The sequence below is a fragment of the Parasteatoda tepidariorum genome, chromosome 6 (genome assembly GCF_982258835.1).
Source record: "Parasteatoda tepidariorum strain Cologne lab strain chromosome 6, Ptep-v5.0, whole genome shotgun sequence".
NCBI classification, from domain to species: Eukaryota; Metazoa; Arthropoda; class Arachnida; order Araneae; family Theridiidae; genus Parasteatoda; species Parasteatoda tepidariorum.
This window is the reverse complement of record NC_141760.1, coordinates 59,126,195-59,152,615: the sequence shown is the minus strand read 5'-3', so window position 1 is coordinate 59,152,615 and position 26,421 is coordinate 59,126,195. Positions and strand designations below refer to the sequence as shown.

Here is a 26,421-nt window from a genome sequence, read left to right as displayed (position 1 = left end):
TTAAATATGTTGTCTGGCAAAATTTCACTTTTCTTTTCGTAAAGAACATTAACTTTCCGTTCACCCTTCTTAACTGGTCATCGTGGTCATTGCACTTCTTGTGGGGAGAGTTACCCCTCTATTCCCGCCATTCTTTTTTCTTTATTTATTTTTTTAATGGGAGCTTACTTAACTAATCTGTTTTAACTGATTTTTAAATTCTCCCCTCTTTAAATTTAATTGGCTAACGCAGAGCCGTTTTTATGTTTACCAGGGCCCTGGGACTGCCATTATTTGGGGGCCCTTTATGAGTAAATTTAAAGAAAAAGAATTAATTTCGAATAATTTTTTAAAATTACTTTATTTTAATTAATTATAAAAGCTTATATGCATTATTTTTATCGAAAATTTAAGGTAACAATATTTTTCGCACTTTTTCAGGAGCGAATTCTTCTATCACATCATCAAAATCAATTTCCCGTAAGACAATGTTATTGAATGCTCATAATTGACAAATGACTCAATCTTTCCTAAGTCATATAATTTCTTAACTCATTTTTTATTGATTTTAGTCTGGAGAATGAACGTTCGCTACTACAATTAGTTATTTAAGTGACAAAAAAATTCGAAATGAAATGTCAATGTTTGAAAATGTATCTTTGAGGTTATTGTTTTTCACTATTTAATGCATGTCATTTATGCCTAATCATCCTAACTTATTTTCCTGCCCCAAATAATGCTTGAATTTTCTTTATATAAATTTTGAATATATGTATATGTTATTTGTGATTTCAAATGATTTTTTCCGATCTTTTTTCTCATTTTTTTTTCTTTGCGTTACATTTTGCTTTGCTGCTCAAAATCTATAAGACTTAGAAGCATGAAATTATGAAGGTGTGTAGAAAATATGCAAGGAGTTAGAAAAAATACAAGTGAATACAATTTAATCATTAGTTTTATTTTATTTTTTTATAATCGCCATTGAAAAACTGACTCAATTTGGAGTTTGCGACTACCAATGTTTAACTACGTAGCCTTGCAATTTTAAAACCAATCCAGAAAACAAGGGAGCTCCTGGATCAGTACCCAGAGGTATTGAATTGTTATGAGAACTTGGTGGCGTTTGTGACACCGGCAGATTTAACATGTACAAGTCACCATTTTATACATGGGTTATTATTCGGCCGGCTGAATTCGAACTCTCATTTTTGTGAACACGAGTCCATAGCCCTACCAACCAAGCTATCACGGCCAAATTATTAGTTTATTTAATAACAGTCAATGAACAGTCCACCCAATTTCGAGGTTACGACTACTAATGCTCAAATCCATAGCCTTGTAATTTTGAACTCAATCCAACGGACAAGAGAACTCCAGGATCAAGTATTGGAAGAAATTTTGCCTTCGTGCAATACGTTTTGATGGCATCAACTTTGACTAACACGCATTTGAGTTACATGAAGAGGAGAACCACGAAAGCCTTCCACGGTTACTCTGACAGCAAGGGGACTCTAACCCATGATTCGTCTACCCCTGAGGATATTTTACTTCAACACAGTGGTCGGTGTACGCCGGGTGTAGAATTCATATCAACCAGCTATCACTGAGATTCAAACTCGGTGCACCTCATTCGGAGGAGAATGCTCTATCCCTTGAGTCCATCTTCATTGAGTAATAATTCCAATTTTATTGATTGGTACCAATTTTGTTAATTTCCCTTAATTTAGTCATCTTCAAAATGTAAATGGCTATTCAATCGTAATTTTTGTAGAAAGAAATGGAAATAAACCGTTTTTCCTCTAAATCTGCAATGATTAATGAGAAGCAACCCCGAGGGTTAGAAAGTAAAATGAACAGGGGACGCAGCCGTCTAGTTTATTAAATAATTGTTAAATTATTAGTTTTTAACATGCATACTTTAAAAAAATTTAGAAAAACATTTTTCAGTATTAAGAAATAATAATTAAAACCTGACATCAGCTGGAATAGAACCCGCAATCTCACAGTATTGGGTAAGATTTCATAATCATCAGCCCCAAATATACACACCTGCCTTGCGGTTATTTTTTTTTAAATTTAATAATTTAAACCATTTGGATACTTGATATTCTTGATTTTGTTGAAAATTTCCAGATATGTCCTTGATGTAAAACTTTTAGTCAAGTGTTTTATTCTTTCTTCAATTTTGCGAAAAAAAAAATTTTTTTTCCTTCTAAATTTTGAAGTGTTGAAATAGAAGGTCCTCTGAAATTTTGAGAAAAACACATCTGTTTGCATGCGGCAATACAGTACCTTTTATGAAATGTGAACCAGTACCTTACAGTATCTTTATGAAAGTATGGCCAAAACTATTAGAATAGAATAAAATTTACGGTATATATGAGAGCACCAAAAAACAGGGTAGTTTTTTACCGTAGCGATTTGCTTATGACTTCTCATGAAATTAACATTATAAAAATATAGTTTTTTACCATCCTGTTTGGTAGGTATTTTGGTAATTTTATCATGATACCTTAGAGAAGCAGTTCCAAACTGTAGGGGAGAGTGGAGTCAATTGTAACATTTTTTACTTAACTATTTTTAACTAACAAAAAATCCAATATATTATTAGTATTGATTGACAGACGAATAAAGTAGACTATCCTCTACTAGAAAATAAATATATACCTTATTTTAAATGTTATTATATTAGTTATTAACAATTTTTGACAGTCGTGCAGTTGTTACAATTGTCCCCACTTTCGGGGTCAACTGTAACAAAGCATAAATTCAACTAAAACATAGTCAATTATACATATTATCACAGTTGTGATATTTTTTTTATTGATCAAAATAGTAGTGATATTTTAGGAGGAAAAATAGTAAAAATAATTATGAGCAGAGACCTAAAGGGTTAAACTTTTAACTTTAAGGGGTTAAAAATTTTAATTTATGCTGTGAAAGGGAACAAATAAAATAATGCACATGCAACATAATATGAATGTTATAGGAAACTATTGGTGGTTCTTAAAGAGTTAAGTAATGGTTTGTAAACATAAGATTATTTATTTTCAGCTGTTACAATCGCCCCTTTACTTATTGTTACAAACGTCCCCATGACGCCATTTCAGCTTCATTTGTTAAAAACAATGCTAGTTAATTAACAAAACTAATTTTTTTTATTGAAATGTTAATTAAGGTGTTCACTTACATATTCGGTTAATAATTTTTATTTGTTTAAATAAAATTACTTTGTTACAATATAATATTCTAATACCAAAAAAAGTACTTACGTAGCGTGAAAATATCTTTTGTGATGTAACTCTTTCAAAAGTACATAAAAATGGTTGCCAGCAGGTGTGTACACGTGGATTTATTAAATACACCTTGTGCGCCACCTAGGAATCAAATCTAGAACCCGAAACTCGAAATTTTTGCTCTGTTACAATCGTACCCTGTTACAATTGACCCCACTCTCCCCTACTCTATGGGATTTTAGGGTTCCGGGGAGAGTTTAAGAAGTTTCACGAATTAGTACTTTTGGTATCCTTCATTAACTTATTTGATGTAAATTATCAATTAAATAGAAATGGCTTTTTTAAATACTTTTACTTTTTATAACCGGAGATGAATACTTTTATAACTTCTAGTTAGTACTTTTTATAATCTCTGATTATATTTAGATCCAACCTATAAATCATATCTTATATAATCTTTCGGTTTCCTTTTTTAACTTATTTGAAGTAAAATACTAATTAAATAGAAATATCATTTTTTAAATGAAAATAAATTTCTAAAAACAATAGGTTGAATGTTGAACAAATTAGGAAAAGAATAAGCATTTATAAAATAATACATTAGTATTTCATACCATGGTTTTCAAATAAAATAAAATAACTAAATTCTTTTTTAAAGAAAAATGCTTTCCGAATTAATATTTTTAACGTTTATAACAAGTATCTTCAGTTCATTTAGAAGCAAACCATAATTCGGCTTATTTTATTCATTTTCAGCTTATGTATGTACAGCAAAATTAAATTCAAAACTAGAGTAGATATAGCACAAGGACTGCAAATTTAACTGTCGGATATAAAACCTTATTTAAGATTGCCAAAACGATGAGAAATCTTCATTACTCTAATTAAATATTTTAAAAATCGTCTGTTTTTAGGTTATAACTTTTACAATTACCTTAATCTTTAAGCGTTATGTCGGGGTTCCGCCGATAGAAGACTGATTATTTAGGGTTCCGTAGAGGGAAGCCTAAATAATAATTAGGAACCGCCGCCTCAGAGCATGGCATAATAATCACTAATTCGGTAAATTTTAATGCAAAATCGGATCTTGGAAATAAGAGTATTTTCTTACGCTTTGACTTCTACACTTATTTTTAATATTACAGATAAAATTAATTTTATTAAATAATGCAATGAAACTTAAGTATACAAAATTTAATTTTCTTTTGTATATCTAAATAAATATTTCGATGATATGAATTTAGAGAAATAGTAAGGAATTAGAAATTAATACCTTACATTTTATTTTATTTACATAAAAAGTGTGTATTTTTGGAAAAAAAGTTTTTTTATATATTCCTGATTTTAATACAATTCTCAATCAGTAAATTTTCTCGTTCTCTCTTTTTCTAATGTATTAGCTAAAAATAAATTATAATCAGTTAACAGTAATGTACTAGTAAAAAAAAAAGGCGTGTTGACTAAAAGAACAATATAGAGAATAGAAAAGCAATTTATAGCTACAAGGACAAAAATGAATGCACCCGCATCCCCCGAGCTGTTTAATACCTCCCTATCCCCGTTTATAATCGAAGAAAATTTTTAAATCTTATAAAATGTATAAATATTTTTTTATTCTTCTTCTAGGCCCTACACCCTGGAGTAGGTGAGGGCCGTTATATTAATACTGCTTGTAAAAATAAAAAAAATATTTTGTAAGTTGATATTATTCAATTGATGTTATTATTAAAAATATTTCCTCATCATTTTTGGATTATTTTTAATTGTTTTAAGTACATTTGTTAAATTTTCGTGCAAAAATAAAAAATATCACTACTTATATAAATAAAAAAAGTAAAAAATAACTAAATTTTGTAAGAAAGAAAAATTAGAATTGAACGAGGCCCAATTTAATGATAATGTTATATGATACAACGGAAATTTCAAGACAGAGTGACCCAAAAAAATAATAACAAGACCCCTATTTACAGTCCTGGAAAGTTTTGGTTCCAAGAAATTTTATGACCAGAAATCATACAAAAGGGTGTTTTTGTGTGGTTAGAAAAGTGAAGAGTAACAATTATTTTATATTTGTAAATAAAACTTTAGAAAAAGAAAAAAAGTAGGATCTGGGTTAGAATTTAACGAGTTAGAATTTAAAAAAAAGGCAATTAATGAAATGAGATTTTAGACTTTTCGGCTGGCCCGTCAGAACTCGGGGCCCTGGGACCATCCTTAAAAACGGCTCTGGGCTAACCCTTTTCTGAGTCTACAGTCAATGAATTTTTTAAGATGCTTTAACACATCCTCTCTCATGCATGCTTATTTGGTTAAATAAATTTACTTAATTTGCACCATATATTATTATTAATTTTTTAAATTGTAACATCATTGTTATAATTTTTTTTAATGTAACAATAGGATTTTTCTGTCTAAAAAGGGAATCTAATTGGCACGAAGATTTGATTAATTAATGCAGATGAAGTTCGACTACAACTCAAGTTCGATTTAACTCAAAGCAAATATTTAACTCAAACAGACGTGTGGTCATCGGGCCGGGCAACGTTGACTCAGCCTTTCATCCCTTCAGTGGGTCGATAAATGAGTACCAAGCATGCCTGGGAACTAAACACTGGGAGTTCCGCGTTCGGCTGACCACCTGACCGGAACATCTGCTCCTGCACCCCAGAGCCCAAGGTCAAGAAAACTGAGATGGGCACAGTAGACCTTGGCCCACTATGGGCTGTCGCGCCGCTGAGTTTGGTTTAGAGGTGTATTCATGTTACTGAAGATGAGTTCAAAAATTTTTAATTTTTTTTGAGGAGGGGAATTTACTCATTCATTTTAAGTGCATGTCGAAATAAAAACTCAAATTCAAAAACAACTATAAATAAATTAATAAAATAGTCATAAATGATATTCAACCCTTTTTGGCACATTAGTTAGTTAAATATTTACATTGCTTGGCCGTATCATCACTGCATGTAATATCGATCATCGTAGCAGTTTCAATCGTTCTAAAGTAAAAATCTTTAGTTAAAATATAAGGAGATAATAAACTTTTCGATTTTTCAACATTTAACATGTAGGGTCGTATCATACTTTATACGCATTGTCACAAAGTGTGTTATCGTATCATCGTGTAACAACTGTGATCCCACATTAAGAAAAAACGCATAGACGCTTTAAGAATATGGTTAAATTTACCACGTTTCTGGCTCAATGGGACTACCAAAAATCTCAGTAACTTTTACAGGAGCTCATTGGTAATGATCTTTAGTGTCAGAATATGTGACAAAGTTTAGTAAATAGAGCAAAATTTGGTAGTTTTATCATGATTTCTTAAAACATGGCACAAAAATCATTTAATCGATTGAATTGACTTTTCAATTTTGTGTATGTTACTTAATATTTGATTATAAGAACTATAATTTTGAAGACCAGATTTCCGGTAAACCGTTACTATGTGAACGGAAAAATTACTAGACGAATGGTTCATAAATACCATATATTTCGGTTATATTACCAGAATTATACCTTTTTTTTACCAGAAATGTCATTTATATACACTACGGTTTTTGTAAAAAAAAAATTTCTCCGTGTACTAAAATAAAAGCTATTTTTAAATGAAAGTACATGCTAGACACGATTTATGTCATTAACGGCTCCGTTTTACAAAAGAAAAATATTGTAAAGGGATCTATTTTGATATATTTTGTGAATGATTCATTTTCAAGGTAAAATATTTTGTGAAAGATCCGTTTTTGCAATAGATTAGTTTGCCAATGAGCCATTTCCACTATAAAGAATTTAGAAAAGGACCGTTTTCACGTTAATTTATTTTGAGAAAGGATTCATATTTGCGATAAATAATCTGTGAAACCTCCGTTTTAACTATAAAATATTTTGTTTTCGTTTTACAATGGAAACATTTTGCAAAGGGATCGTTTTTCACATATTTCGTGAATAGTTTATTTTCAGGATAAAATGTTTTGCGTAAGATTCATTTTCACGATGAACTAATTTATGGAAAGGCCATTTCCACGATAACGAAATCTATGAAAGGACCGTTCTCACGATAAAGTATTTTTAGAAAAGATCAGTTTTCATGATGAATAATCTGTAGAATCTTCGTTTGTACAATAAAATATTTTGCGAATGAACAATTTTCAGGATAAAATAATTTATGAAAGGTACGTTTTCACAATCAAAATTTTTTGAAAGATCTGTTTCACGATAAAATGTATGATATTAATATCGTTCATCTTTTAAGTATTTTGCCCTGTCCCGAGAATTTTTAAACAAATCAAAAAATATTTTGCGTGGAATTATAAAGCTCATTTATTAAAGGATGCAAAAAATATTCTTCAATAATTATTTAACTTTCACTTAGCAAAATTCAAATTTTCACTTAATAAAATTTCAAATTCTTTGAAATTTTTAAATACTTAGGTCCGCAAATTTTTACTTACTTTTTGACTATGTAATTTTGAATAACAAAATTAAAATCAAATTGGTCAAATTGTGTTATTGAATATAATTAAATAATTAATGCATTAAAAAATTAAATAATCTGACACAACTTAATACCGCACACTATAAAAAAGAAATTCTCAAAATGGAGAAAAAATGTGCCAAAATACCTCCAAAACAAATTATAGTGGAATTTAAGAACCCCATGTATTCAAGATTGAAACAAGATGTACTTATTTTTTAACAAAATGCATAGTCTCAAAAGTGATGTGGAGCAAGAAACATGTGAGATTGACTGTCATTGGCTGCCGACAGGGTTCAAACCGTGGACCTCTGTGTTCGTAGTAGTATGCTCTAACCAACATAACGCCAACCCAGTCCAAACAGAGTTAGAAAGTTTTATATGGTGGTAGCCACAATGACGCGTCATGACATGCATTCCATTCGCTTAAAAGTCTTTTAAGTTATAGCGAAATAAAGTAAGAAATGGCCATGCTTTCCAAACTGTAACCCTTTGTACCATTGAAACCGGAAATTAGTATGCAAAATGTGTCATTGCGACAGCTCCTATATAAAGCTTAATAACTCTCCCTGGACTGGGTGACTATAGTATCTTGATATCAACCCGGAAATCCTGGTTTCAAATTCTCTGTAACATATTTCTCTCGTCACATCACTTACAAGACTAAGCATTTTTCTCAAAAATAAGTAAATGCTGTTTCAATTTTAAATTCGTAGGGTTTTCATTTATTTATTTCGGAGCTACTTTAACACATTTTTGCTTGATCCTTAAAAACCCTTGTATAATCGTATTTTATTTTCGAGTTTTAATAGTATCTTTTCTTACGATTCATCATTCTATTCAAATTTACATCAAGATAAGAAACAAATCCCAGAAAACATAGCGTGTAATTTGAAGACATATTGCATATACTGCTGCTTTTATTAGCCTATTGCATAATACCTTTATTTCAAACGATAAAAAATGAGAAAAAGATCTATAAAACAACTTTCACTTCTATCAGCTACCGCTAATTTAATTGAATTTTTTCTAATATCGTCACGTTTCTTTTTCTCCCTCTTAGCATGACCTGAATTTCAACAAGATGAGATTTAGTTATTTTGGAAATCGTTTTCTCTTCCTTTTATTTCGAAACAATCATTCAAGGGCGGCTGCTGGACTAATAATGACCCATACGTAACTGGGTATGGCCGATTGTAATGATAATAGTAATGTGTTTTATAAGTGATAAAAAATAGAAATTATGTAATAGAAATAAGATTTCGTGAGTTCAATCAACCCAGGAGTTTTTGATCAAGTTTATTGTTTAAATTTCTATATATTTTGTTTTATTGTTGCCGATTGTTGTTAAAAACTTTGAATTGATTTGGTTGCTAGTTTTTAGATAAAAGCTTACACAGCAATATACCGTATTAAATAAATAGCTGTATTCTATAATATATTAGATAAATCACTTCATAATTAGATTAATCACTTCTATATTAGATAAATCACTTCATTATATGAAAAGATATAATGTGTTAAATAAATTATTGTATTTTATAATGTAGTGGAAAATTGCCTAAATTGCTTTAAATTTTTATCAGCCACAAATCAATTACAAATAGGGGAGAGTCGGGTAGCCCCGCCCACTTAAGGAGTATTGCTTATATTTCTGTATAATATTGAGTAACAATCAATATTTTTGTATGTTTCTATTGTTTTACCATCTAATTAAATAATGCAAAAAGAATAAACCAAAAAAAAAATAGTTTAACTTGAAAAAAATAGAAATTTAAAAAAACATGTTTTTCAGCTCTTTTCAAAATGTGTCGGATAGCCCCGCCCAGTTACAAAAATTATGTTTTTTGACTGTTTTTTCAGGTGTAAATGAAAGTGACCAATGTATTGACAGTAAATAAACCTCATTTATCATTTTTATCACAAAATTATTTTATTTATTACATATTTATATACTTTTAGTGAATTCTATCATTTAATAACAATCATTTAATAACAACAATATTTGTTGTTAAAAATGCATATAATATTCAAATTTGAAGCAATAAAATAATAATCTTTGCAACCGCACATTTATCGACGAAATAAAATTGGGCCGTGAAACCCGACATTCTTGAGAGCGGGGCTACACGAAATCCAATTTTTTTTGTAACTTTGTAATTACTCGAACAATTTTTCACATATAAACTTCTTTCTTCATGCAAATTAAACTTAAGACTACTTTTAATGCTGTATGTATTGAAAAAATTATTTTTTCTGTATTAAAATGAAGTTTAATCGAAACATTCAACCAATTTTTCTTAATTTCATGACTACTGTATTCAACATAGTTTCAAAACTATTGTTTACCATGTTTACAGCTGCATAAATACTTGAAACTTTGAAAATAATCTTTTTTTAATGTAGCAATTAATGTCCGATGGCCCATTGACTTGAAAAAATATTCTATACATATGAAATTGACTGTGGGCTGGGGTACCCGCTGGGCGGGGTTACCCGACTCTCCCCTACATTTGAAATATTTCAATAATAAAATACAGTCATCCAACCACTTATATTATTTTCTCGTAATGATATGTGTGCAGTAAATACTGAAAATTAATTGTTTTAGCAAGGTCTGCAAGTGGTACAATTTAGAAAACCAATTGCCTAATTCATACCACTTTCTCCCTAAATTATACCACCTTCAAAAATATTGGGATATGAATAAATAAGTATATCACGTGAAGCCCAAAACAATTGTTTAAAAGCGTTATAAGAAATGAGTTATTAATTTTTTTAACTGTTACAAATGTAGCAACAGATTCAGAGGCTTGTAAAATGTTAAGGGAAGATGATGTTACACGCTACAAAGTTCAAGTGTGACTTTAATCTGTGCTGCTTTTTAAGACTGAATCCTTTTAGGATCTATAATCAACTTTCTTTTCTTTCTTTCTTTCTTTTTGGATTTAAAAAATGAGAAAATTGGATCGGTTGTTTGGAATAGTTAAATCCTTTTAAACATTATTCTCAATTTTGGCAGTTTCATCCTATACTCCCGAGATGAGAAGTTTGGTAATTGTAAAAATTATTTCAGAATTAGTTCTCAGCCACTTATACAAAAATACAGTTTAAATGGCTTGAAACTCAATCTGTTATGTAGTTGAATTAGATATGCTGCTGTTAAATTATGCCGGCATGATTTTGGCAACAACGTAACGTTTTAAATGAATATTATTCCAAGCTTCAAACAGTAGTTAGTTAGAAAACAACAAAGTAGAACATAACACAATGAGTTGCCTAACAATTATATGATGCGTAAAGTAATCTGTACATTACTGTAATTTAATTATATCTTAATGATCAAAAATTACATTTAGAACATGTCGCACCGACTAACTTGAATAAAAACTTAAGGCGAGTACGCAGCGTCTTGATTCATCTACATCAGTGTTTCCCAAAGTGTGGTACGCGTACCCCCAGGGGTACGGGAACAGTTTAGCAGGGGTACGCGTTCTTATGAAAAATATCTTGCAAAAAACGAACATTTCAAAAAAAATTATTTAAAAACAAAGCTTGCCATGAAAATTTACGATTACGTATTTTTCTATTGGCTATTTTTTGCAGAGTTAACAGTTAATAATTAGTGGTGTCAACAGTCAGTTGTGATTTTTAACTTTTGTGCAATTTTTTTATAGTAAAAACTACATTCGTTTTTTTATTAGTGGTACGCAGAGTTACAAAAATTTAGAGCTCTCTATACATTGAATTCAGAGGTGGTATAATTTAATGGGGATTCAATTTAGCCACTTTCATTTATTAAATATTATATTTTATTTGAATTGATGTATTCTATAATGTACTAGATGTATGAAGTATAAGATAAATGACTGAATTATATCAAAGCATGCAAAAAATAGTTCAAATAAGTGTAAGATACAAAACTGTTTGCAATGAAGTTTATTTAAACATTTTCTTTTTACTTCATGATTTTGTAAATTTGCATGTTGCATATTCATCAACGCGAATAAAAACAAGGTAATTTCATTAATTTATGTAAATTTTTTTAAAAACAATGCGTTTAAAGTTCATCAAAAAGGAAATACAAGAACAACATTCACTCATGTGCCGGTCATTATAATCCGTTCCACCAAAGGAAGTAACGAACTTTAATGACAGTTTCTTCGTAATTTAAATCTGAAACGTTACGTTATCTGGCGGAATGTCCAAATTAGAAGCAATTTTGTTGTAAAATCGTTCGTAATCTACCACTCATCTTGCTTCAATGCAAAATCGTAAGATATATTCTGTTGAAAAACTACTTAACTTTTTTTCTATTTTATAAGTGTAATTCTTAATAAGTATAAGTCAGATACGGAATAATGACCATTAACGAAATGAAAAAAGGTTGCGAATTGACCAAATAACCAGAAAAGGGAAATTTTGGCCCATTACAAGATAACGCATGCCTTGCACGTTTGGTTATTTTTGGGACAGCTAAGGATAAAATAAATAGTATTTAGATTTCTTTAAAAAAATTAAAGCAAAGAAAATCTAATATATTGGAATAACTACAGCTTTATAAATCCTTATACTTATTAATCGTTAAAAAGAGACAATTTTTAAATATTATTTCTCACTATAAGTTTTTAATTTCCCAAATATTTGAAAGATCTTAAAATACTAATGAATTCATTTTAGAAAATTCAAATTTAGATATTAAATTACATTTAGATTTCTAAAATTAAAATTAATAACTAATTTATAAATTTAATGAAATATTTCCGAAGTTAAACTTAAGAAATCAACTTATTAAATGCATAAAAGTTATAATGCATAGAAAATTTCTAGTTATTGCGACTTTTTTAGATAGAAAAAAAAATCAAGATTTATAGTCGTTATTGCATTCTATAATATATTGCATTTAAATCTTGTTGAAAGATTCTTATTTTTTTCTTTTGTCAAAAACAATATTCATATTTATATTATATTACTATTTCATTACTAATGCAAATACATAATTCCCCCTATTTGTGAAACTTCTACTAATTTTTTTCCTAAATTGAAGAAACTACCAATTCATTTTGTCTCCAAGTATAAAAGACAAAGATTTTAAAAAAATAAAATGCTACTTAAAACCTAAAAACTCTTTGTTAAGTTCATATTTTCATTACGTTTGACATAAAAATTATTTACTTGTGTTTCTTTCGTCACCAATCCTCTGTATTCATTTGCAATACTTTTTTTTTAAACTTCAAAATAATTTCTTTTTCCTTTGATAAAGGACAGTTAACATTTAAGAACCCAAAGTACACTTTTATTTACAGATATTAATCTCTGTCATAACAGTCAGTTTAATTGGTATAAAAGTGAAAAATCGCCTATTATTTTAAGACTCACAAACCGTAACCGAGAATATAGTCACGGCAATTTCTTTCTAAAGCAAGCGATAGTTTAGGTCGTGCCTACACCTTACAAAATAACAATTTTATGAGTTATAACCTATTATCAACTAAGAAATCGATGATACAAAGAAACATATTGTACTTCCGACATATACAGGAAATGTTTCACACGCGAAAATAACAACTCGTGTATCTAGTTCGTTGAGCATCAACTAGTGAATTTATTATACGATTCCCCCATATTTTTTTTAACATGCATTGATCATTAAAAATTAATTTTGATATGAATTTATTCAGAAGTTTTTATTAAATTTGATATTTCACGTAATTATATTTAATATTTGTGTCTGCCTCTAACTAATTGTTTTACAGGGTCCGGGACATTTTTTTAAATTTTACGAAAAAGCATGATTTTTTTTTTAATTTTTCAGCTTTTTGGTGCCGTTGTACCATAAAAAATTGTGCATAAATTTTCTACGAGACATTAAAAAAAGCTTAAATATTTAAAACTTTAAAAAGTGATGTTTTTAGTTTCATGCAATTAATAACCTATTACTTTAATATAAACAGTTCGTAATTTTTCTAATGGAAAATATTTAAACTTTAATTGCCTTCAGCATTTTTTAATATTAGCATTAAAAATATTTTTTATTTTAAAGATACACATTTTTCGTTTAATTCGCACATTTTTTTAAATAAACTATAGAAAAACACCTAAAATACACATATTCCAAATTTTAAAAAGCTTTTTATTAGCGTTTGAAATTTAGCATTTTAAAGTTTATGTTAAGTATGTTTAAATTTATGTAAAAGTTTATGTGATATTCCTGTGTAAAAAATGATCACGTGAGAGAAAGAAAAGCATTCAAAGATAAAACTTTTCTTACGTTTGTATACATTTAAATACATTCTTATATTTTCATTCTTTTATGGAAATCTTTCATCATTACATTGTTTTTAAAAAAAGTTATTAATAATAATAATTGCAACCAAAATTTCAAGTTCCTTATGCTTCCTACCCTTTAATTGATATTGTCAATGATTCACTAAATTTAATAAATAGACCATTTTATTAATAACTATTATTGATGAATAAATCATGGTTGTTAACAGGGTTTTCTATTATAAAATTTTAAATATTTGAAGAACTTCGAATTGGAAAGCTTTTCTTAAATGAGACACAAGTTTTTTTAAGTTAATTAAATTCGCATTTGCTTTTAAAAACATTCGGCGAACATGTTTATTCTTATTAAAATTCCAGGAAAGCAGTAACCTCATTAGAAAAGAAATGTTTTTCAAAAATTAATAATTGAAACATCAAACATTTGCATTTATCTTCTTCACAACTAAAGCAGAACTATTGACGCTTCAAAAACAGTTTATAAATCGTATTTAAATGAACAAAAATATTTAAAATACATATATGATTTTTAACTATGGTTGATATGAGAAGTGTAGTTTTGTAATTTTTTATAACAGTTTTATCATTATCATTTTTGATATTATTATAACAATCTTCTTATTCCTAAACTTCTCATAATTAAAATATAAATAAGCAAGATATTTAAGCATTGGTTTTCTTATGAAACTTTAAATATTTAGAGGTAAAAATTTTGTTAATAAATGCTATTTCTAACTTAATAATTTTACTTTTATAAACATTTTACAATTATTTTAATCTTCAAAATATATTTTTTGAGATCAATAATTTAAGTTTTGCTCCATCAATTTGAATAAGAAAAATTTTAACCCAATATCTTATGTTATTGAAATAAAATATAAATATCTGTTTCCCATTATTAAATAAATAATTATGGACCAAAGTTTATCTACAAATCCCAGAACAATAAACAATAAATCATAATAATTTTATAAATATATAAAAACTAAAAAGGGTTTATGATGATCAAATTTCTTTAATATTTAATTTTGAATTTATTTAATATTAAACAAGAGTGCAATATTTACTAAATCATATTAAAAATTTAGCAGCTTCGATCTCAAAATGAAATAAGAAGAAAAGTTTATTTTAAGAAAGGTGGAAACTATCGAAGGTTGCACATTAAGCAATTACAAGACCTATTTATTATAATCCATGTAATGATTAAAGGTTACGATCATTACATGCTCCGAGTTCAAAGAAGAAATGGGCTATTTTTCTCATTTCTTCAATCATAAAATAATTCATTCTATAAATAAATTATATGGAGAAGCAAGCTAATAACCATATAAAATCGCTATTGGTTAGTAACGTGTTCGAATATTTTCAGTAGCTGGCATACAAATTTTAATTGTTTGCTTCAAGGCAGAGAAATACCGCATTAAATGAAGTAGGTTTTTATAATAAAAAATAGCTATTATTAACTGCGGCTGTTTCTTCACATTTTCAAATAAGACGCTCGTCGTGTGCGGTTAGGTGACATTTACTATAAAATAAGTTTTATGTCTCTTGGCCCAATTACGTAAATAAAATAGAACAAGCATAATTAAGTTATTACAATTTCCTTTAGAAAATAATCATAGTTAAATTATTAATTTTCAATTAGTAGTTTGTTTATTTTGTTTGTTCATTATTCATTTTCTTCCTTGTACTTCTCTTAAATTATAGGAACTATCTAATTTGGCAATAGAAACGAGCTCTTTTTCATCTTAAATTCAGTAACAAATTGTGAAAAAAGTAAAAGTGATATTTAAGATGAGTCATATATTTAATTATTGACTATAAAATATGACAAACTTTGAAGACGATTTCTTTTTTTAGAAATTATTTCATTGATTTTCAAAAAACAATTTTATAAAAATTAAAATTAAAGAAGGAAGTTTTTTCTCTTTCGTTCGTGTTACATTTCTGAGTTTTCAAACGAATCGCCTTTTTTAAGGATCTACAAGCACCTTTTTTCAACAATTACTTTTGCTGCTTTTATTATAATTTAGATTTTAGCATATTATAAATTTTAATCACAGCTTTTTTTCCATTTATGTCTACAATCATTTCCTGACAATATTTCCTAAATTTAAGTTTGAAATTAAAATTCCAAACTTTTTTAAAAAAAAGAATAGTCTAAAAGAATTGAGAACTCAAACAAGAAACTGTTTTGGTACTTCTTCAAAAAAAAAAAAAAAACTACCCAAATGTTGGCCAATTTTCCATTAGCTCTTATGTATTTAATTCTAACTATAGAATATTTAAAAAAAATCATTATAAATCTAAAATGAAAAACTTTCAATTTCAAAAATGAAGTTTTCCAATTTTAGAAAGCAAATTTAAAACTTCCTTGAAGAGTTGAAAATTCTAACAAGCTTTTTTTTTAATTTATCAAGTAGTTTTTCAGAAAAACAACCTTAATTAACTTGGCCATTTCAACATTTATTTCTAAAAACGATTTCGTAAAAAAAATGCATAAATATGAAGAGAGAAAAAACTTTAGCTTCTATTTTATGCTAAATTTTGTTATAAATTCAGTTTGTTATAAATTTAACCACCGTGATAAATTTTCATAATTCTTCAATAAAAAAGAGCTTCACAAAATATATCAACTCCTTAAATCAATAAAAACTATTTTTACCCTAACCACAAGAAGCAAACTAAACTTTTAAACAATTCTTTCCATTGTTTTAAGGCTTGGGGCATTTAAAATCAATGTTAACATATCGGCAAAGAACAAGATAAGTCTATTTATCTATATGCTAATTTGTAAATAACTGCTTTACCTATAACGTAAGGAGGGCAAAAAATAAACACTCAAGGAAGTTACTATTAAGTGTTTAAATAATAACTCTTGTGTTTGAGTAAAACAGTAAGAGTCACTATAGCAATCCTACTTAACGGTTGGATACCTTTGCACTTTAACCTAGCTAAAGATTTTAGTATACATTTATGATATCGAGCAGGAGAGAACACAACAGGTTTTTAAACTTGATATTCAATCACTCAATGCCGCTTCTAATATTCTGTTTTGTAATTGTGGCTTCAAGGTTTCAGGGATGTTAATAATATAATTGGGTTTTGTTTTAACTTCAGTAGCTCAAAAGTCTCTATAATAAGGTTGCCTTGCATTATTTATCTTTTAGTAAACGATTCAAATGGAATAAGTCTAAAAATGATTAACTTTTAGAAGGAAGACCGGGATTAGATAGCCAAACATTGCTATTTAATAGAATCAATAGAATAAACACAGATTAATAGCTGTTTGTATTTCATTTTAAGTTAACCAGACACTGTCAAAAAATCTGTTACATTTACAGAAAAAAAAACTGTCAGCTGGTGTGCTAGTATGAAATCGTTTACTTCACAGAAAAATACTGTTATTAGAAAGCAGGTGCCTGTTTTTTAAGCAGATAAGTATTACTATTTTAACAACTAAACTGCTACTTTTACACAAAAAAAAAAAACTTTATAAAATAGGTACGTCAGCATTGTGGTTGAGCAAGGCGGGAGTAACGCCGGAACTCGAACCCGGGACTCCTCCTTGAGAAATTTGCGCTCTGTTCCCTGAGCTATGGCAGCTCCATTGTTTGGTTATGAAGAAATGTCTAAACTTAAAATGTCTAAACTTTAAAAGACTTATTGAAATCATATTTAAATGCAAAGCATGTTTAACCCTATATTGGTTCACCCCTATAAAAATGTCTGGCAATTTAACTTACCGGACAATAATATCTAAAGTCAGATAATAATCAGATAGCTTATCAATTCAATAACAAAGTCGAATTACCATTTTATTTATAAAATATATTTAAAACCGTAAAATTATTTCTGAAAAGTAAGAACAAGTGAAGAAAATTATCATATAATGATTTGAAAGAGGAAAAAAAAATAAAGTGATCTTACTGTAAACAAAACTGCATGACAAAAACTAGAATTTGAATAGACAGTTTTTATCCGATTTTTTATGATTAGGCAGTTTTGATGATTAGAGTGAAAAGCAGAAGAAAATTGTTTAATCAAAAAGAACTTTAAACCGCCAAATATACCGAGATATTTTGTAATATAATTACATAAATAAATTAATAAAACTGGTAATTAATTAAAAACGGGATCGTGCGGCTAATAATAAAAAACAGAAAATATCAGTATTTATATTTAGTAAGATTTTCTATAGAAACTATGGTTTTTTACAGTAAAATTTACAGTTATTTTTTAGAGTGTACAAATAATTTTTTGTGTAATCGTGTAAATATTTCAATCGGAGAGTGTGTTTTTACCTGCAAACAAGCGGTTTTTCTTACTTATATTACCTTCTTTTTATCAAAAAATAAATCAGTGAATACTATTTTAATAATTAAAGTGAAATTATTAATAAAATTTTTCAAAAAAGTCAAATTATTCCTTTTTAAAAAATAAGTTATCAATTATTGCTAAAAAAAAAATCACCTCCTTCAGAGGACGCTATACTACGGGAGAAACTTTTCATGACAAATTCTTTTTCACCTTCATAAGTAATTTAAAATTTAAAGTATAGAGAAAAAGTGATTTCAGGCAAATCTAGAGTCAGCCACGAAGTTTCAATTGCTGGAAAAGATCAAAAGCATCAAAATGCAAATGCAATTCAAAAACATCAAAATACAAATGCAATTTAAAAACATCAAAATGCAAACAAGTTATGGGAAGAAAACTTTCCCATTACGTAATCCTTCAGCACAATAACATAAAGGAAACAAAACAGCATGAAACAAATCGAAATGCGAAAACATAACTAAGTTAATACAAGTCAAATAGACTGGGGTTCTTTTTCTGCCTCACTTGTTATTATCTATCATATAAATTGTCTATCATGTAAATTTTCTGTCACAAAACAACCTTCTTTGTGCTTCAAAGCTAATAAATTGCTTTGAAATCATTTATCTTGCAAAATTATTGTTTTATTTTTTTATTTTCATTGAAAAAACGCAATCCTTATTTTTTTTTCCCCAGATATTGATGAATATCTTCATAACAATTTAAAAATGTGTCTAAAACTTATTTTTATTTATGCTGTCTATTTCTATTTTTCATTTAAATTTTTTTTATTTATTTACTTAATTTTTTTTCAATATTATGAAACTTTTTTTTATTTCTTTTCAGGTTGTGCCGCTCTTTATGATAACTACCCTTCTCGAACAAGTCATTCGCTTTTGCCAAAAGAAGCCTGTTTTCAGAATCAACGATACAATGTCTAATGTTTTTAATGGGTTTCTTATGGACCTCTCCAAGTATGACTTTCGTTTGTTTGCTTGTTTGTTACTCAGTCTTAGAGAATTTTGAAGGAACAACAGGGGGGAGGGGGATAAGAGGAAGTCGTGTTCGCTGACCGTAAAAACAATGACACATGTCAATTTTGAACATCATTAATAACATCCATCTGATCCCAACTCAAATGCATCACCCAAAAATAAATAAGGAAAACTATTATGCAGTCCATTTTGAAAGGAAATATTCTTAAAAAATATTTTAATGTCGACTGATATTCTTTTTACTACTAACATTTACGTTATTGCAAATCAAATATAATGTAAATGATTTTTAATTTGATAGTGTTCAATACTTGTCTAATTTTAACTCAGATCAAGGTGAGATCATGAAATAATTGTGCGTTCCTGCGTGAGTCTCTCTTATAAATCCAGGAATGTTAAAACTAAGATCTTGACAGTGGGTGGAAGAGGGCTTTTTAAGCAACCGATCCGAAATATCATTCGGAAATTCAGGAGAGACGTTTGAAAAAGGAGTTTCTCTCATCGGTTTAAAATAAAGCATTATTGTAAATAAAACTAGCTTCGAATTTTTTTATTTATTTTTTATAACTGAAGTTGAACACCCGACCCAATTCTGAGTTTACGACTATCAATGTTTAACTCTTTGGCCTTGTAATTTTGAACCCAACCCAGAAGACAAGATAACTTCTGGATCAAGTATTCATACAAACTAGAATCGGTGGAGAACTATTTGGGGGAACTAACTAGCATTTGCGTTTCACGAAAACCACCTATGGTTAGAACTATGGCAAGGGGATACTAACCCATGATCCGTCTACCTCTAAGGATATTTTTTGGTCAGCGCTATGCTAAGTGTGAGCCGGGAGCAGGGTTTATATCAACCAGCCGCCGCTGGAATTTGAACCTGGATTTCCTCATTGGGTGGTAAACGATCTATTCCCGAAGCCACCACCCCGGCCAGCGACAGAGTTGTAAAAAAAATAAAAGGAAAGGGAAAAGGAAAAAAAATTTGAAGTTTATTGCACGATTTACAGTTATCAATTATTAATTTGTTATATCGGGTAAGCAGCTCACAGATCTGCTAGGCTACGTGGATGACCTGTGAGAGCTACATCACCATATCAGTATTCCAAAAGTAATCTGTAATCCCATGTTCATTTTGTTAATAGTTACGTTTTTGAAACGTGTTGGTATGTGACAAAATAACTTAAAATTAATTGTAATTTAAGTAGAAAAATTAACTTATGTCCAAAAAGTAAAATTAATGAAGAAATTTACTTGAGTTTAGTATTTTTTCATAATCTTGAGTTAGCCGCGATCAATAGCATAATTTTTGTACTAAATGATAATGGGAATGGTTCATATTTCGATAGATTAACTTCTACGTGTTTTACTTAATCTAACGCATATTCGTATGAAATAATAATAAAGCAATATTGGAATTATTTTAGCGTTTTAAATTGTGAAGCTTTTCAATTTGGTGCATGATTTCGTACTATTTATAACGATTGATTTAATGATTACTTTCTTTTTGTTTTACCCCTACTTCGAAGAAGTACTCTTAAGTATTACAATAAATAACACAAGAAATTTTTTAAAAAAAATTTAGAAAGTTTTTTTTCATTACAAATACTTGATGTGTGAGATGTTTTCGATGACAAACATCGAATTTTTATTAATCAATTTTACTCTCCGCAGTTTGTATATTTTCACAAGACAGATGCTTCATAATGCTACATCAATGTGTTCTTTAAATTTTTGAGGAGTTTTTGGTAGCAGTGATTCATAAAACAATGACATAGTCATGCGGGTGGAAGGTAATTTACACAATGGCTATAAAATCTCCTGACCTCTGCCAGAGTTCCTTACATCAAAGGCCCATTTATAAGTATTTATCTTTAGTCGATGCCGAGAACACTTCAAAAACTTAAAGAATGCATTAGTGTAGTATTAGAAACCATAGTTTAAAACTACAAAATCTGAGACTACCGTGAAAATGATTATTTATTGGACATTTTTCGTGCGACAAAAGAGTTCATTTTTCTTTTATTTCATGTATTGAATTCTTTCGTGCATTGAAATTCTACCATTTTTAACCAATCAAATAATGATGTTTCAGATATCATCTTCAAAATAACAATAAAGGCAGTATCGCTTTTTAATATTGTTCCATATTTAAAAGCTTTTTGCAATATTTCAAACGCTTTTGTAGCAAAAAAAAAGTTAATGCATGTACTTTGCTCAATCAGCTTATTCGCTGTTTTGGAAATTCGACGAAATGAAAATTCGTTTTTCACAAAAAACTGATTTACCTTTAGAGAGTGAAATTAAATGACTTTCTGTCTATCTAAAAAAAAGTTTATACAAGTCGTAAAAGTGTTTGATTAAAGTTTACAGTCGATATTTATACTAGATAACAATACTTGATATATCGATATCTTTATAATAAATATAAATGAGTATAAATAAATATAATTTATATAATCACAATAAATAAATACATAATTTATTAATATATATATATTCTGTAGAATTCCATTCAAGGGAGCTGAAGTAATCGTATATGCATGGATTTACAAAAATTATAGATTAATAGACCTACCATGGGATTCTCCGTGGACTTGGGTATTTTGTTGGTTTGCAACGGACTTCGGTTATTACTGGATGCATCGCATGATTCATCGTAAGTATCTTAGAAACTTCTGTATATAATAAATAATTTTAACTTAAATTAGATTAATTTATTATTTTGGAAGGGATATATTGTTACGTTTTGAAGATTTTGCACAACTTATTTGTCTCAATTTTTTTTTTTCAATTTCCTTCATGCAGTTTAACAGAACGGACAAAATTAAACTGTGTCTACAAATTTTATTTTGAAATTCCAATTTATTCGCAAGTTGTTACAAATTTACTTATTAAGTGCTTTATATTATTTTTTGAAATTTTTTTGGCTTCAAATATTGACAAGTTGTCCATTGTTGTAGAAAATTCATTTTTCCATTATGAGATCTTTAATTCTTTATTTTATAAGTTTGCGCTCGAGTAGATGTCTTATCAAAAGTAACGAAACGAAATATACATAGAGAGTGATTATATGTTGTCAGCTATAAATCTTAACATTCAAATTAGAAATTTTAAAAGTTAAAACCTAATAAATGGCGATTAAAACCATACACTATTTGAACAGTTACAAGTCTCGTCGACCAGTAAAATCTTTTTAATTTATTTATTTTTATTGAATACCGCAATCTATTTTACTTTGGTTAACTATTGTTCAAGTACAGTGAAACTGTTTTTGTGCGGTCCTTTTTTATGCGATTTTATTTTTGTGCGATTTTTTTGTACGATTTATTTTTATGCGGTATATGAATCTTAGCGGCGCTAGCACCAGTTTAATGTTTCCTATTAATGTACATATACATGTTGTGGACGAACTCTGATTACGTGCTCTCCTTGACAACGATGTATCTGGACTTCGCGATGCTCTGTTTATTTACCTTCATTAGTTCATTTACTATCGTCCACTCCATTTTCTCTTCTTTTTAAAATTTATTCTGCGCTAAACAAGTTGAAGTAAATCAGTAAAAAATCGCCTGCTGTGTTAAAATACTTAGTATTTTAAAATTAAACCGTTATTTTTATTTTGTAAATTCTCGTCTGCGCGTATCTCAAATACTGTAAACGCTTCGTATTCGGAGTTTTATACACGATTTATGTGATTAAGGATTTATTTTATAGTGAGATTAAAGGTAAATAAATTAATTACTTTTGTTTTTATTTGTATGTAGTTTTTACGATTTTTATTTTATTTCTTAATCATAAGTACTCCCTTAAATGGACAGGAAGAACCGGAATCTATTACAGCAGATAAAATATATGCAGAGATCCAGATTTCGAAAAAATTGGAAACGCATTTTCTTAAAATAGATACCAATGGGGAAAGACGCTTGAAATTCCAAAAAGAGCTGAGATCATGCATGTCTCACTATCGTGACGTTTAATTGACCAGTCGACCGTCGTCACAAAAACTGATCACTGACTTTATGGTACCAAAAAACAAATCAATTGAAATCCTATCTTCAAGCGACGAACGCGATTTTCAACTAATTCATTCCAAGAAGATGCGCGTTTTGGATTACGACAAGTAGCAGCAAACTATTTAATGTATAATTTGAAAACTTCTCCATGTATATGTACAATGAAGAATTAAATATTTTTACAATTTCTTTAGGTGTAATTTAATTATTTAATTTAATTTAAAGCATTCTCACATCTATTTCATGAATCATTGATGAATTTTCTGAGTCCGACATTTTTTATGCGGTCCCCATCTACCGCATAAAAAAAGTTTTAGGTTGTATATCGTACAAAGTTGTTATTATATGTAAGAATTTATAAAATTTTCGAATATTTTTTTTGTACGATTTCTTTTATGCAGTCCCTATCCACCGTACAAAAACAGGTTTTACTGTACAGATGTTTATTTTTCTAAACTAGGTAATCGTCTATTTCCCTACGATTAACATAAAAGCAAAATATTCTTACATAAAGCTACAATAATTGTACATTTTGAAAAAAAATATAATGTGTTTTTGTGTAAAATATTGACACTTAAGAAAAAGCTATGTTGAATAAGAAATAAATACGAAGTTTGGTGAGTGGAGCGAATAGGAAGCAGAGCCATAGCAGCTTGAAAAATCCTCACATACTAAAACTTCAATATCAATATCAATAGGATCATGAAATTTAAATTTATAATGTATTAAACTAAAAGTTGTATTGCTCAATACTCTTAATTTCAAAACCTCGATGTAATAACAATATCTTTTGTTATTTCTCAAACAATAGCTCTTCACATTCATATTTGCATTAAATTAAAATATATGCGACTTGTGAAATTTTGGATAATGTTGAACTGTAATGTTAAGAAAATTTTTAGTAACTTTAACACGGTGTTCAATTCGCAAATTAAACCATTTTAAACTTCATTGCCTGATGCTATGGTAAAACTTTAACGGAAACCATAATTCAGTTTAATACTTTATTAAAGCTGCAAAAAATTTTCATGATGTTATGGTTCAACAATGATCTGATTTTCATTAAACCTTTGAACCAACCATTGAACCTTTAAGCAGAATCAAACATTCTTGTATATTTCAATAGAGATTAATATTCTGTGGGCCATACATGAAACGCATCACACACCTGAGGACATGATGTTTACTTCACCCATGAGAAACCACATCTTCTTACTTCCCATTCACTGGGTAAGTTTGAACAAAGAGGGGTGAGTTATTTTATTGATTGAGTGATTTTAACCTTTGTGTCCTACTTAATATTTTTATTCAGTAAATCAAATTCAATCTGAAAATATGCAATTATTTGTTTCTTTTGAACATTGGGCATTTAGGGTAAGTTGTATAGATTTTGCACAATAATTATAGGCTTCACGTAATTTTATAAAATAGGTTCACGCAATTTCATAAAAAAAAGCTGTTCCGCTATTTTCCACGCCATAACACGCTAGCTCCTAAAAAACTCCCCTTTTTTAAATTGTTAATATATTATTCACACACTATATAATCACTATACTATATAATCTTACTAAAATGTGACAAAAAAAATCGTAAATTTATTAAATTAATCCGAAACAAACTATTTTATAGCGTGTGAAATAAAATGTATAATAAGTTAATAAAATTTATGATAAAATGTATAATAAATTTAAAGTTTTACGTAGCCAGAATGGGATGTAGTGGAAATTATTATGACAACTTTTGGCTTTTATGAAAATGCATGAAGCCTATTATTTTTGAAAATTCAAAAATTACTTGAAGAAAAATAAATTTCTGCACACAATAACAGAGAATTCCATTATCTGGAATCTTATAAAAAAAATAGAAATCGGCTGCTTGATGACTAGTTGATAGGAGGTCGAACATTTTTATTTCCTGAAGAACGAATTTTCAAATAATGTTATATGGTGCATTCCATGCATGTTATGTATGTACACTGGTGGACAAAATTAAGAGATGGAAGACATTTTCCCAAATATCTCAAAAAATACTGAATACTAGGAGGCTTCGCCCCCTGCTCGCTGGCGCTCGCCTACCTCCGGAACTGCTGTCGCAGTTCATTTCGGATTGCTACGCAATCCGATGCTCGCTCATTGGATACGTTCTTAACGTCTAGCTTTTGTATACTTTTTTGAACACTGAAGTTCCGAAAACTTTTCACTGTAGAAAATTCTAAACCTGTGCATTTCAATATTAATTTGAAATAGCAAACAGTTCACATATTTTTCGTAATCACACTATTCTAAATTTCAGTTGTTGAGAAAAGTAACTGTTGTAAGTTTTGTTTTAAAGTCTTTCCCACCAGAGGGCTAAAACCATGTGTTGTAAAACAATATGAAATAGTACTGAACGCCGGATGTAAAGCATCAGCTTCCATGAAGATAATTTTGTGAGAATTCTTTTGATAATTCGGTGAGAATTCACCCGATTAGACATATGATGCTCACTACGTGCTCTTGCGCGCCGAAGCCTATCAATTAAAACGTATTAGCGTTTTATATATTATAGATTAGCCATATGATGCTCATTACATGCTCTTGCGCACCGAAGCCTATCAATTAAAAATTAAAACTGTTGCCAAAGCGAGAAAAGAAATATCATCGGTTTTATTGATACATACGTATTAGCGTTTTATATAATATAGATAGATAAATAAATGAAATATTTGGTATGGATATAGCTTATTCCCTGATAATAAAGTATGGAAAACGAAAATGAAAGTGTCATTCACTGGCAAGACCTATTGCCAACAAATCCAATGTAGTCTGAACTTAAGGATAAGAGATGATAATAAAAGTGAGACTTGTACAGCGTATGTTGCCTCTAGTATGGTGTATGGTCACCCCTGACAGACAGACAGCATGCACAATGAGTATGCATGCTGTTAATAAGGGAGTTAAGGAGGGCTTGCGAAAGATAATCCCATTCTTCCACCAGAGCAATTTTTAACTCCAGAATGGTTCTGGGGGAAGTTGGCGCATCGCAATAGCTCTCCCAAGAGCATCCCAAGCATGTTCAATAGGATTCAGGTCAGGGGATTTGGCTGGCCAATCCATTCGTTGAATATCCTCGCTTTC

At 28.9% G+C, this 26,421-nt stretch overlaps 1 protein-coding gene across 1 annotated transcript in view; it reads left to right on the top strand.

Annotated features, from left to right (window-relative positions):
* The window catches only part of LOC107443251 (alkylglycerol monooxygenase), a 51,214-nt gene that overhangs the window by 3,006 nt on the left and 21,787 nt on the right, over positions 1-26,421 (top strand). The window contains exons 2-4 of the mRNA XM_087165912.1: positions 19,138-19,265; positions 21,797-21,948; positions 24,432-24,535. Of these exons, the coding sequence (XP_087022038.1) occupies positions 19,138-19,265; positions 21,797-21,948; positions 24,432-24,535 (384 nt within the window). The remainder of the gene's footprint in view (positions 1-19,137; positions 19,266-21,796; positions 21,949-24,431; positions 24,536-26,421) is intronic.